We start from the raw sequence: 14,410 nt of genomic DNA, 5'->3' as shown, positions 1-14,410 counted from the left end.
TAAATTGAATTAAAATTCATCAGACACATGTTTTTGCTTGCCCAGAAGCAAAGTAGCTTGGGAAAAAAGTCCCCAAACAAAATGACCAAGTCAAACCGGTTCTGCAAATGTAGGAAACTAACTTGTCCAGCACCGTCCTCTCTGCTTCCCCCATTTCCCTTCTTCAGACTCGGTTCCCTTCTCCGCCCAGGCAGCCGGGCTGGGAGCTAAAACGAGTCACCTCAGGGACGAGATGCCCCTGCTTCCCCAGAGATGCAGATGTCTGTGGCCGAAACCCTGTTTTTTGTTTTAAGATATTGGAAATGCAGAACTGGAAAGTTATGTTTGCTTCATCAGCTTATTGAAAAGAAATGGCTCAGGAGACCCGTGTTCTAATTTTCTTAAGTGATTATTGAACATGTAAAAGCGTAATTTTATTGGAAATACATCTACACATGAGATGATAAGTTGGGGTGGGGGTGGCTTCTGGGGTATGCCTGTTAAAAAAATTGTCCAGCTGTGCCTTTGGCCCCAGAGGATTTTCCACTTGAGGGCAGTGAGTGATATTAGTAAGTAATAGATAGTAAGCCTCAGATGGGCAGAGATGCCTTTCTCCCGTACTGGGAGGCGTGGGAAGCGGGAGGTGTGAAGAGCGATTCTGAGCCTTAGGCACCTCCTCCGGCAGACGCTTGTAGAAGGACTACTTCGGGAAAGTGCAGGTCTGGATGGAAATGTGTTCCTTTATCAAGCCCATGCTTACATACCTACAAGGGTGTTTGTTCCCCATTTTGAAAACCTCTGGGCCAAACCACAGCCCTGTGTGGATTCGTATCTGACTGTTCCATGTCCCCCCCCCCCCCCCCCCCCCCGTGGCTGTGGAAAACAGGGTCACAGTGACTCGTTCTTGCTTTAAATTTATGATTGTTGACTTCACATGAGTCCTTCAGGCTGCCCACAGTCATTCGAGATTCCCTAGTCGCCTTTTCATGTTGTGCTTGATGGCCCCTTTGGAAAGTGCTTCCCCCAAGGGTTTTAAATGTCTTCAGAGGTCTTAAATGCCTTCCTTTTGGTGAAGCCTTTGCTGGCCATCTTGTCTAAATATCACTTCTCTGATATTTCACATTTTTTTGCATTATTTTTTCCTCTTTGAGACTTAATCCTGTTTATATAATTTACTTATTTATCTTGGTGTTTTCATTTTCTTCATCTCTCCCCTTAGTCCATTGGTTTTCAAATTTGAACTTACATCAGAATCGTTTGGAGGGCTTTACACTCAGATGGTTGGGCCCCAGTCCATTTTCTGACTTAACAGGCCTTGGGCAGGACCTGGGAATTTGCATTTTGAACAGTTCCCTAGAGATGCTGAAGCTGCCAGTCTGGGGCGGCACTTGGAGAACCGCTGCACTAGGAGTGAGGACTAGATAACCTCCATGAGGAGATTTTATTGGTATCGTTCGCTTCTATTTCATCAGCACCTGGAAGAATGTCAGACATGTAGTGTGGATTCAGTAAGTATTTTTTGAATGAACGAGGAACATAACTGTCTTGAAAAATAAGAGCTGCAAGCAATATGAAATATAAATACCCTATCAAAAGAATGTTGACACCTATTTTATAAAGACATAGCTTGTTGCAAAGAACCTGAATTATATTTTTGCTCCATAGGAAGAGGAAATGGAGGCTATGTAATTCATTTGTTTTTAGGAAAGCAGCATTATTGAGATATAATTTGCATATTATTCAAATCAATTCACCTGCTTAAACTGTACAATTCAGTGGTTTTTAGTATATTTACAGAATTGTGCAACAATCACCACACTCAATTTTGGAGTGTTTTGATTAGCCCCCCAAAAACCCTGTACCATTAGCAGTTACTCCCCATTCCCTTCTCCCCCACCTCCCAGCCCGAAGCAACTACTAATCGATTTTCTATCTCTGTAGATTTGCCTATTTTGGACAGTTTGTATAAATGGAATTACAAAGTATGTGGCTTTTGTGACTGGATTCTTTCATTCAGCCTATGTTATTGAAGTTCATCCTTTCATAGCATGTATTAATACTTCATTCCTTTTTATTGCCATATGACATTCCATTATGTGGATATACCATGTAATGTTGTTTATATCTTGTTTATCTAATTATCAATTGATGGACACTTTTTGGCTTTTATGAATAATGCTGCTGTGAGCATATGTGTAGTCTTTGTGTCCACATGTTTTCATTTCTTGTGAGTGTATATCTAGGAAGTGAATTGTTTGCTCATGTGGCAACTCTGTGTTTAACATTTTGCAGCCCTGCTGTTTTCCGGAGTGGCTGCACTGTTTCACTTTCCCACCAGCAAGTGTATGAGGAGCCCAATTTCTGTCCTCACCAGCGCTTGCACTGTCTGTCTGTTTGATTATAGCCATTCTAGTGGGTGTGTAGTCGTAGTGCACTGTGGTTGTGATTTGCATTTCCCTGATGGCTAATTACGTTGAACATCTTTTAATGTGCTTCTTTGCCGTTTGTGTTTTTTCTTTGGAGAAATGTCTATTCGGATCCTTTGAGGCCTATGTAATATTTGTCCTTTTTGTTCAAGAATAAGAAAGTATGGGAGAACAGTTGCATTTCACTTTCTTTTTTTGTGGAATAACTACAAATAATAACCAATGCATTCCACTTTTTTTCATCATACATTTCATGATACCTGCGGACATCGCTTTGCACACTTATTCAGGAGGCTGCTCAAATGGCACCGTCTCAGAGGCCTTTCTTGATAATCCTGTCTAAAGAGGCGCTCATCCCCTGTGTCTCTTCCCAGTCTTACCCTGTTTTGTTTTTCTACAGTGTGGTTATCCCTCTCTGATATTATAATTAAGTTGTATTGGTTTGTCTCCCCCAGTGGAATGTAAGCTCTGTGAGGGTGGGGACCCTGTTTTGTTCACGTGCTGTTCTAGTAGGGCCTCAGAAAATGTTGGCTGAAGTTTAGTGGTTACAGAGGGTAAGGAAGGTAGAAGAGGATAAAGGGGGTCAAATATATGGTGACGGAAGGAGATTTGACTTTGGGTGGTGAACACACAATGCAGTATATAGATGATGTATTATAGAATTGTACACTTGGAACCTAGATGATTTTGTTAACCTATGTCACCCCAATAAATTTAATTAAAAAAAGAAAATACTGGCTAAATGAATGACTGAATAAATGAATGAGTGAACAAACTGGGCTCTGCAGTCCACCACTTACTAGATACGGGAGCTTGGGCAGGTTATTTAACTTTTCTCAGGTTTAACATCATCTGCAAATCACAGTCATAAGAGTTTGTGTCCTTGGGTAGCTGTAGGATTAAATTGTGAATGTAAAGCACTTAACACTGCCAGTTACTCCAAAGGAAAAAAGCTCACTGTTAGTTTTAATCTTTTTCTTGTGTTTAGCATGTTATATACAGTAATGACTAGAGTTTGCAAGGAATTTGTGTGTTTACATTTTAAAAGATTCAAGTGAACAAGAATTCTTTCTTTTTCCCCCTTTTCCCAGGGGATGCAGAGAGCAACTAATGTCACCTATCAAGCTCATCATGTCAGCAGAAACAAGAGAGGGCAGGTGGTGGGGACCAGAGGTGGCTTTCGTGGCTGCACAGTTTGGCTAACAGGTACAGTCAAAGAGAGATAAACCAGTTTATTTCAAAAGCAGTGTCATGGACAGCCTTGAACTAGGAGTAAGCATATTTAAATATTGAGCATAGTGCTTGCACCTGGAGTGTCGTAACATGTAACTGACAAAGTTGCTTAATAACAACATATTTCCTTTTGGTGATTGCAATTGTTCTTTATAGAATTGCTGTTGAAATGAAAGGAAAAACCAGAATGTATCTTAAAACTACCTTCTAGTTGATAACTACATTACATTCTATAGAGTTTTACATGAAAATAAGACCTGGATTCTGCCTTCAAGAAGCTAATAGTGTAAACTACATGAAGAGAAAGAATGAGTGATAAAGATAATCCAGTTCTATATTTCAACTTTTGCCTCTCATTGGTTCTCGTGTTGGTTTTCCCAGCGTCTTTCTTTGGGCTTAGTCACAGCAGGCTGGGGAGATGGTAAATTCATGCAGATTCTGAAGGTAGGTTTAAAAATGATGGATCGTTTCACTTCTAGGAATTGTATTTAAAATTTAGATACATCTCACCAAATTGCCTACTTAAATTTTGTACCCATTTAATCGCCCACCAATAGTGTGGGAAGAGGGTGCATTTCCAATGTCTTTGTCAACACTAGATACTGCCAGTCCTTAAAAGTTTTGCTGATTGTTAAAAACGACATTCCTATTTTTCATTTTAATATTAAAAATTTTCGTTTTGTTTTTGTATGAGAGAAGACAGCATTCTCACAATCTTCCATCTCCTCATTCTTAAGTCTAGATTGTTGTTAAATGGTTGCTTTTACATTGTAAAACTTAACATTCTGTTCTCAAATCTTAAATGTCTGTAATTGTTTATATTTGAATTCTCTAAGTAAATTCACTACTCACCTCACCATCAGTTCTTTTATTATGGCATACTCACTCATGAGCTCTTTCTTTGAGTGAAGTTTTGTCTGTGTTTTATTGTTAAGTTGTTTTGGTAAGCTGGTTTATTGTTGTGTTCTGAATTCCCTGAGTTTTTATTTTTGAGACTGTCTCTCTATTATGACTGCTTGTCTGGGTAAAACATATATTTGGTACATACTGTCTTTGTCTGGAATTCTTAAAACACTACTCCACTGTCTTCTGGTATTAAATGTTGTGAAGAAGTGTAGGACTAATCTGATTTTTTTGTTTGTTTGTTTCTGAAGAGGAGCTTTCCTTTTTCATCTGGATACCTGAAGAGTTATTTCTTTTCTTGTATTTTCTTTTAGAAGTTTGCATTTCTCATTTAGGCCCTTTATCCATCTGTAGTTGATTTTTGTGTGTAGTGTGAGAGACGGATCCATTTTTTCATTTTCCATATGGATAATCAGTTGTCCCAAGAACATATATTGATGAGGATATCCTTTGTCTGTGATCTGCAGGATCAGCTGTCATGTATCAGGTTTTCCCTTACGCGTGGATTTGTTCCGGGGCTCTGATCTGTTCTACTGGTATACTTGTCGATTCCTCGTTGTTACCACACTATCTTAATTATTGTATTTCTATCAGTCTTGAAATTCAGTGCAGTAAGTCCTCTTACCTGATTCTTCATTAGAAATAAGACTTTTTCTCTCTCTTGTTTTTTTTGCCTCTTTGCATTATTGTATAAAATTTTAAATCCATTTAACCAATTCCCCCAAAACCCTGTTAGGATTTAGTTTGGGATTATATTATATGTACAGGTCAATCTGGGGGAAAACTCGATCTGTAGAATACTGGATATTGGGTACTCCTTTTCTTGAACATGGTCTAGTCCATTCATTTTACCACTAACAATGCTAATAAATACTGTTTATCAGATTTTTTGGTGCTTTATGTTCCTGTATGTATTCAGTTTTCATAATTGTGTATTTGAAAAGAACGTGTGTTTTCCTGATGTGTACAATAGTCTCTATATGTTCATTAGCTCAAGCTATTTAATTATGGTGTTAAATCTTCCATTGCCTTCATTGATTTTTTTTTTGAAGATATTGGAAATGGAAGTCAAGATTTCTTTCTTTTTCTTGCAATTCAGTAGCTTAACCAGGATCTGTCAAGTGGTTTGTATGCCCTTTTCCTGGACAACGGTTTGCTTTTTCTCAGATTTTATTTGAGATACATTTACTTGTTTTGTGTTTTTACTTTGGTTTGTGTATTAGTATCCCAGGACTGCTGAGGCAAATCACTACAAACTGTGACTTCAGACAACAGACATTTGCTTTCTCCTAGTTCTGGAGGCCAGAAGTCTGAAGCAAGGTGTTGGCAGGGTTGATTCCTTCTTTGCACTCTGAGGGAGCATCCGTTCATGCCTTGCTCCTTGCGTGTGGAGGTCGCTGGCAATCCCTGGAGTTCTTTGAGTAGTAGAGGTGTCACTTTACCTGTGCCTGTCCTCCCACCACCCTCTTCTCTCTGTGTCTTCATGTGGCTGCCTCATGAAGACACCAGCCTTTGGATTTAGGGTCCACCCTCATCCTGTGTGACCTCATTTTGCATCCACAAAGACCGTATTTCCAAATAAGGTCACATTCTGAGGTTCCATGTAGACATGAATTCTGGGGGAACACTATTCAACCCAGTACGGTCGGTTTCTCTCCTTCAGGTATCCCATATCTTAGTTTTGGCTTGTCTATCTTGTATTACCTGTAGATTTTCTTTAACTGCTTTAAAGTGTTTGCATTTTTGTCCATGTTCACTGTAATCATTTCAATGAAAACGTCTGTGTCAGTAATTCAATGTCAGCAATGTCAATTCTGTTTCAAATCAAATATATACATACAAATATATGTACACATGTGTATAAATAGACACTTTTGGTGTAATTTAGGTTGTCTTTGTTGTGTAACAAGTTAAGATTTTTAGGTTTCAGTTTTTTGTTTCCCGATACTTGTGGCTCAACTGATAGTGAAAAACAACAATAAACCTGAGAGCAACGCACTGCTCCCCAGCCTCCATCTCTTTGTTCCAGTATTATTGCTGTAGAACAAATTACCCAAAACCTGCTGGTGTAAAACAGCCATTTTAATATGCTTACCATTTTGTGGTAAGGAATTCAGAAGTGTTCAGCGGAGCAGCTTTCACTGAAGTCTTGCTTGGTTGAAGTCGTGCTGGTGTGGGCTGCGGTCATCCGAGGCTCAGCTGGGCTGGGGTCTGCCGTGACTCACTCCATTGATGCTTGTCGGCTGGGAGTTCAGCTGGCGGGGCTATTGGCTGGAACACCTGCTTGAGATCTCGGGATTTAATCGCTGGCTTCTCCCAAAGTAAGGGTCCAAAGAGAAGCTGCATAGCTTTTTCTGATCCAGCCTTGGAAGTCACAGATTGTCATTTTCACTACATTCTTTTAACCATAAGTGAGTCCTAAGGCCAGCACAGCAGGGAATTAGCAAAATCTCTTGATGTGACGGCAGCAATGTCACACTGTAGAAAAGCTTGCAGGAAAGGAAATGTCTGTTGTAGCTATCCGTGGAAAAGCTAATCTATACTCATATTAATACCAGTTTTTAATGTGTAAAGCAGCTAACACTATATTGATCCTCAACCTCTATTCTGTTTTCAATTTTTTTGTTTTTAGTTAGCCTTCTACCATGACTTGTAAAGCATAAGTACATTGTACATTAGATGTCAATGTTTTTCCTCTTGCCTCGTAACTACCTTAGTTATGAATTCTGTAATTACACATTCACCCAGGTGGCAAGTATTAGTGCTCTTGCCTTCTCGTTGTTTACTGAATCAACATCATTGATAGAGGAAAGTGAGTTGAAATGAGGATATTCTTTCAAGGTCAATTACATCATAAATTGGATTCCCAGATACTTTAATCTATGAGAGGAAATGAGCCTGGGCTGCAGAGGTTACTTTCTAATATTTCATTTACTTTTGTCCTTTTATTTCCTTCTCTTGTCAGAAGTAATCTGGGCATATAACTTTGTTTTAAAATTGGCATGCGCTTTAGAATAGTGGTAACAAGAAGACAAAGTGAATAGCTACCCAGGCTTGTCTAATATTAAAACTGGTTAAGACCTTTGAAGTTCATCGGTGATACCCAGGATGACTTTGGGCCTAGATAGGAGTAATTAAAAACATAAATGCTTATTATATTTAAACTATAGATGTTTTTCTAGCTTAGAGGTAAATGTTATAGAGAAATATTTTCATTATTATTACTGAGAGACTGTTATGAATAATGAATGTAATTAAGCTTGTATTAAAATTCTTTATAGCTAAGTAGTTATCTTTACATATGGAATCTGCATGGACTCTTTAATTTTAGGCTTATCTGGAGCAGGGAAGACCACAGTGAGCATGGCTTTGGAGGAGTACTTGGTTTGCCATGGTATCCCATGCTATACTTTGGATGGTGACAACATTCGTCAAGGTCTCAATAAAAATCTTGGCTTTAGTCCTGAAGACAGAGAAGAGAATGTTCGACGCATTGCAGAAGTTGCTAAGCTGTTTGCAGATGCTGGCTTAGTATGCATCACAAGTTTTATATCACCTTATACTCAGGTATGCGGCTTTTGTGCTAATTGTATTTATTGAGACTATGGTATCAGGCAAAGCAAATAGTTTAAATGTTAACATGTGCTTTGAGATTAAATCCAAATTAAAATAATTAACCTATAGCATTTTTGTGCTGCGACTTCCTGAGTAAATTCATTTGGTATAAAACCTGCTGTGACCCTTCCCCGCCAAAAGTGTAACCAAAGTTGTTAACCTTAAGGCAATGGCCAAATTATTTCAAGCTGACTTTTCAACTCAATAAGTATATAGAAAATACTCAACAGTATCAGACACCAGGGAAAATCTTAAGTTTCTTCACATGTGTCCTGCCATGGCTTCTTTGCTCAAAATTCTTGAGTCTTATCTCTCATCATACTCTTCCTCTTATTTCAGAGACCATAGCAACACAGATTCACTTTTTTGTATTTCTCTGAAAAAATCATATTATTTCCCACCAAAAGATTTTTGTTTCCCGTCTGAAAGGCATTCTCCTCCTTCCTGCTCCCCCACCCCCTCCAGCATCCTTGACTCCTGTTCATGCTTTAAGACTCAGTTCAGTATCTCCTCCTCCTGAGCACCTTTCTTTCCCCCCTCAGGCTTTGTCGGTACCTGTCTTTGGTGTCCGTGTTATTGTACCTCAACATATTGTTTTATTATATATACCAGTTCATTGGTTGTTGGTGGTAATAGCAGCAGCAGCAGTAAAAATAATAGTGATAATAGCAGCCACCATTTATTGAACACTTACTTTGTACTGGTAATTGTTTTAAAGTGTTTTTATGTGAATTAACTCATTTAGTTCCCAGCACCCAATGAGGAAGATGGAGGTGAGGAAACAGGTGTGAATTACCCAAGGCCACACACTGTACATGGTAGAGCAAGGATTTGTACCCAGTGTCCCTGGAACACATGCCCTTGCCAGCTGTGCTTTGCTGCTCCTTGAGGACTGGGATCATGTCTTATTTATCTTTGTAATCTTGATGCCAAACCCAGTTCCTGGAACACAATAGGTATTTAATGTTTGTTAAGTGATAGCATAGTCCCTTAGGGAACACAAATATCAAAGAACAGGCAAGTTAGTTTAGTGGTTAAAGGCGGGGGCTTTGGAGTCAGACACAGTGGCCTGAATTCTCAACTCTGCCAACTACTATGATGACCTTGGCCAGTTCACTTAACCTTCCTAAGCTCAGATAATGCCTGCCTCAGGTTGCTCTGAGCATTGCGTAAGTCATGCATTCAAACCTCACAGCATAGTAGCCTGGAGTGTAAAAAGTGTTCAGTATGTGTAATAAATAATAGCAAGTTCTAGTACTATGTCGTAAACAAATTTGGATGGTGACTTAGACTTAAAAAAATGAAATTTGAGCTGTAAGAGTTATAGATAAGTATCGGGTTTAGTGTTAGTCCTACGGGTTCTCTTAATTGAACCATGGCAGGAGTCCTAAAAGGTTCTGTGAGGAATCACTGCTTTTTATTTTTCTTAAATGTTGGGATCTGTGTCAATACATCAGTTTAAAGTATATTGATAATGAAGTGTATAAGCAGATGAGAAATGTTTAGAGCTCCTGAATCCTTGGATAGAAACAAGTTTCTTAGATACAACAGTGATAGTCTTACACATTCTGGGAATCTTTGCAACTGTTGGAAAAGGAGAAAGTCAGTAATACCTGATTTGGAGAGCTGTCAGCTGAGACCTGGTATTTGAAAGTACGTGCTGATCTGCTTTCTGGCCCCATTTCCATAATGTGGAGTAAATCTTTTGTTGATCTCATCTCTAAGAGTACTAAGAATGAGGTTTTTACTGAGCTTAGGGCAGATCAGAATCCGTGATACTATTTGGATTGAATCATATAATATAGGATATGTGTACTTTTCTGTGTCACCACCGAACTTGAGCAGCTTGGTTCTAAGATAAAACTGACTGTTCCTATCCTTAAGGAGTTGGGAGGTTGTCTGGTAGGAACATCCACATGTGAACAGTTATAATATCTTGAGCATGTGATTAGGTAAGTGTGTACAAAGATGTTATGGAAGATTCACAGAGGAGCTGATGCTTGAAATGAGTCAGGAAAGATGAACCAGAGTATACCAGTTAGATTGCAGGGAGAAAGCTATTTCGGACAAAGTATTTACAGAAGCGTGGAAATGTGAGGCCATTTGGTCTTTGGGGACTGTAGGTAGTTTGGTAAAATTGCTGTGCAGGGGGAGTATGAGGAGAGAGGAAGCTAGAGCGATTTGCGGAGGTCTGATGATGAACTCTGCCCTGCGTAGGATTTCGCCCCACAGGTAGTTAACAGATTGATTGTACCTGGGGTAGGTGGTATCATTGAGTTTGCACCTCAGTGAGATCACCCTGGAAGCCTCGAGTGAGAATGGCACGGAGATAGAGGACTGCAGGAGTCTTTTGGAGTGGATTCGAGCAGCAGCAATGGGAATAGAAAAGACGGGATCTATGGAAGGACTGTTGAGCTGGTAGCAGCAGCAGGACGTGGGGCCTGGTTGGTTATTGGTTTTGGTGGGGTGGGGGCTGGGGACAATGAAGGATAGTGCTTTCTGCATAAAGATGGAGTGATTGAGTTAGAAAATACAGGATGGGAAGGGAGAGGTTGAGCATTTCATTTAGGTGGGTTAGGTTGGAAGTGCTAATGGGGTATCCAAGTGGAGATGACCACTGGGTCGTTGGAATTGGTTCCGGAGCTCAGGAAAGTTGAATGGACATACAGATTTAGGAATCATTCACGGTATTAGTTGAAGCCTAGATGGAGTATACAGAAGAGGGTATGGAATGAGAGGAAAGTCACTGATGGGAACTTGGAAACACCTTCATTTAAAAGGATGGCTGGAATAGTAAGATCACAGTTGAATCACTCTGCCAGACACTAAGGTTATAAAGCTAAGGAAATAATTTCAGTATATCTGAATAAGATCTATGGCAGAGGTATGTGGGGGTTACTCTGAGGACCCAGAAGAAGCAAAAGCCCTCATTCGGCCTGGGCCTGTGCAGAAGGCTTCCTGGAGGATGTTACCACGGAGCAAGCGTGTTGTCGTAGCTAGAAGAGGGGGCAGTTTTCTGGCAGGGAGATGGCAAAGGCATAAGCCCAAACAGCCAGGTAGACCAGGCAAGCTTAATTATTAATAGAGCGTCAGGTGCACGTTTGAGAATGGTGGGGCCAGGTATGGAAGGTCATGCCTCACCGTAAGAAGCTCGGGTTTTACCCGATGTGGTGGGCCGTTTCTGAAGAGTTGAGTGACATGTCATATTAGCGTCCTGTGTCATCCTGGAGACATCGCAGAGTATGGCTCTGAGCAGATCAAAGCTAGAAGCCAGCAGGCTGACTTTTATAAGATTGTCACAGCTGTCCAGACAGGAGAAATGAGGTGGAACCTCACGAGTAGGGAAGAAACAGGCATTGGGTTGGTATACTATTGGGGGGTAAAATCTGAAGGATTTTGTGACAGAATGCGTGTAGGGCCAAGTGCATGTGGGAACCAGGTGACTGTTGGGATTCTGGGTGAACAGTGTTGCCATCACTTGATTTGGGCAGTATGGGGAGAGTGCAAGTTTGGGAGGAAAGAGGATGGATTCAGTTTTGGACGTGTTAAGTTTGAGGACCTGCGGAGTATCTGGGTGGGTATATTGAGGAGAAAGTTGGAAATGTGTGTTTAATTTCAGGAGAGGAGACAGCGCTCAGACGTAAGGGTCGTGTATATGGTGTGGTTTACAGTGTGAAGGCAGTTGAGAAAAGGGCTCAAGGGCTGCGTAATGTGAGCAGTGGGCAGCACCAGTGTTTAAGGGAGGGTGGAGCAGGAGGAGCCAGGGGGCCCCGTAGGAAGGATCAGGCAGTGACATTAGAGCAACGCATAGGGTCGGTGGTGTGAACTGCAGCAGAAAGTCCTGCAACTTAGTTTGAAAAGGACCCATAAGTAAGGGAATTTTTGTATAATTTGTTAGTTCATTTGTTTTTAATGGATGAGAGTGACATACTTTTTTGTTGCCTGGGGCAAAAGCCTATGGAAAGGGGAGAGGCTGAAGGTTTCAGGTGACGTTGAGATCGTGAGTTGAGCAGGGTCCTGTAGAGGGAAGGTGAGTTGGAATCTTGGAAGAGAGGAACAGCTGGAGGAGGGAAATAAAGATTGTTGGGGATGTGGATATGTATATGGCAGAGAGGCGATTGAGAGCATTTGTGCCTGGGGTTTTTCTTTTTGAAATAGGAAGTGTGGTCAATCAGGTAAGAGCAGAAATTGGCATGGTTTGTCAGAGGGACCGTAAGAAAGGTGGTGAATGATAAAATTAGCTCTCTGGGAGTAGAGTGGCAGAAGCTGCAGGAAATGTTGGCACTGTCTCGGCATACAGAGGATGACCATGGAGCTTGCACTTGACAATGGCAAGATGAGTGGTGCTCAAGGGAGAACTTGATTTTAGTTAAGGCCAGAAAGCAGGAGAGGTAGACTTATGAAGGCAACTGTTCCAGAAGATAGGGTGGGGAAAGTTTAGACTGAGCCATGAAGGTGATTACCAGAGAGTTCCCCAACTCTCTGCAGAAAAGTCGTTTGGGGAATGCTAGAGGTGAGAAGTGGCTGCGGGGGTTTGCATGTGGCAAGTGAATAAACTATCGAAGTTGCCTTCGTGCCCACTCAGGCTGAGGTTGAACATTCTTAGTGAGAGGCCTGATGATACCTTCATTCGAGCTGGGTTCTGGTTCCTCAGAAAATTTAGGTGAAAGTCTTTATGGAGCATCCATTGTTTTCCCTCCTAAGAATAGGATCCCTTTTAAAATTGTTATAAAGAGTGGATGTGTCACCCTAATAATTTATTGGATTTTTTGTTTATATTTTAAAGCTATACATTAAATTTCATCTAGTATATTTTCCACTATCTCAACGGAAAGGCACGTTTACTCATCCTTGATATTCATATAGTCCCATTGTTTCTGTACCTGTCTTTTCTAAGGATCGCAACAATGCAAGACAGATTCATGAGGGTGCAAGTTTACCTTTTTTCGAAGTATTTGTTGATGCTCCTTTGCATGTTTGTGAACAGAGGGACGTCAAAGGACTCTATAAAAAAGCACGGGCTGGAGAAATTAAAGGTAAGGACTGTGTTTTTTCCTCTGTTTCTCTTTGCTTAGATGTTTTACCTTACCGCATCTGAGCCTGATAATCTCTTCTGAGGGACTGGAGTAGTCAAACGACTTGGAGCTCCTTGAGAAGTGAAAGTGGGTCTCATCACACTGGTGTAGCTCCAGGCCTAGCAGCGGTCCGTGGCACTGTATACGCACAGTATCGCTGCTCAGATCGGAATCCTACTCGCAAGACAGAATTTTGGGGGCTGGTGCAAACCTGCTTGATATAATTAAGTGCACAGCAGTAGATAGGATTATCAGTGGCTTGTAGCTCTCTTTGCTCCACTGATTATGTGGGAATTTTCAAAGCCAATGGGGAAAACGCCTGAATTATAAGCATCTTGAGAGCAAGGACAGTGTCTTGTTCTCATTGATATCCTTGTGCTTGGAATGGTCCTTTATTCCATTCTCTGTACAATTGTTGAATCAGATGGAATTAACATAGCACTGATGCCATCAAAATATATACACCTTGCTTTTTAGGTTTTGTGGTTTGCTCCCAGAGTTTCAACTATGAAGACGATTTGGACATAGAAGGACCTGTCTGTCATGGCCTTTGATACCAATCATATTATTTATCCTTTGACATTAGTCCTGTTCTGTTAACAGAAACGGAGGACATTCCAGCGTTTAAAAAAAACATCAAAGATAGATTACTTAGTCCACATTGTTTAGGAACCACTGATTCATGGCAGTAACTTGGCTTTCCCATCAGGGAGTGGAATAGCCTGGGACAATTACAGGAGCTCCAGGAGCTCTGTGAATTATAGATTTTGGTATTCAGCTTCTGGCCCTGAAAAGGATGCTTTTGGCATCCATTGTTTCCAAAAGGAAAAGGTGGAATGGGAAGGAAAATGCTCGTTACTCTGGGCTCTTGTATTTGGACCTGGGAAGGCTTTAGCAGTTGGGTCAAGTTCCACCTGCTGTGGTGAAATCTGGATCCTTGGGCAAGGCTGATATCTAGTCATGCCCCCATCGGTTTCACCCATTAAGCTGGCACTTTCTTGGCTCAGAAAGAACAGGCTGCCTGACCTGAATAATTTATGACAACGGGAAGCAAACCAGTGTAGCCTTTAGCCTCTATTATCACCCTCTCTCTGTTGATGGGTAGTTTTCACTTCAGTTTTTTGTAATAGAGATTTGGCAAAGAGAAGCAAAATGCCGTTCCAGGATCCTGAAGTCTAA

The 14,410-nt window shown here is 40.8% G+C and overlaps 1 protein-coding gene across 1 annotated transcript in view; it reads left to right on the top strand.

Annotated features, from left to right (window-relative positions):
• The window catches only part of PAPSS1 (3'-phosphoadenosine 5'-phosphosulfate synthase 1), a 98,203-nt gene that overhangs the window by 7,300 nt on the left and 76,493 nt on the right, over positions 1-14,410 (top strand). Inside the window, exons 2-4 of the mRNA XM_019741988.3 lie at positions 3,497-3,611; positions 7,873-8,108; positions 13,054-13,192. Coding sequence (XP_019597547.1) covers positions 3,497-3,611; positions 7,873-8,108; positions 13,054-13,192 — 490 coding nt within the window. The remainder of the gene's footprint in view (positions 1-3,496; positions 3,612-7,872; positions 8,109-13,053; positions 13,193-14,410) is intronic.

This window comes from Rhinolophus sinicus, chromosome 1, assembly GCF_057876585.1.
Source record: "Rhinolophus sinicus isolate RSI-liver-muscle chromosome 1, RSI-T2T, whole genome shotgun sequence".
In the NCBI taxonomy this organism is placed as follows: domain Eukaryota; kingdom Metazoa; phylum Chordata; class Mammalia; order Chiroptera; family Rhinolophidae; genus Rhinolophus; species Rhinolophus sinicus.
This window is presented reverse-complemented; position numbering and strand designations above follow the sequence as displayed.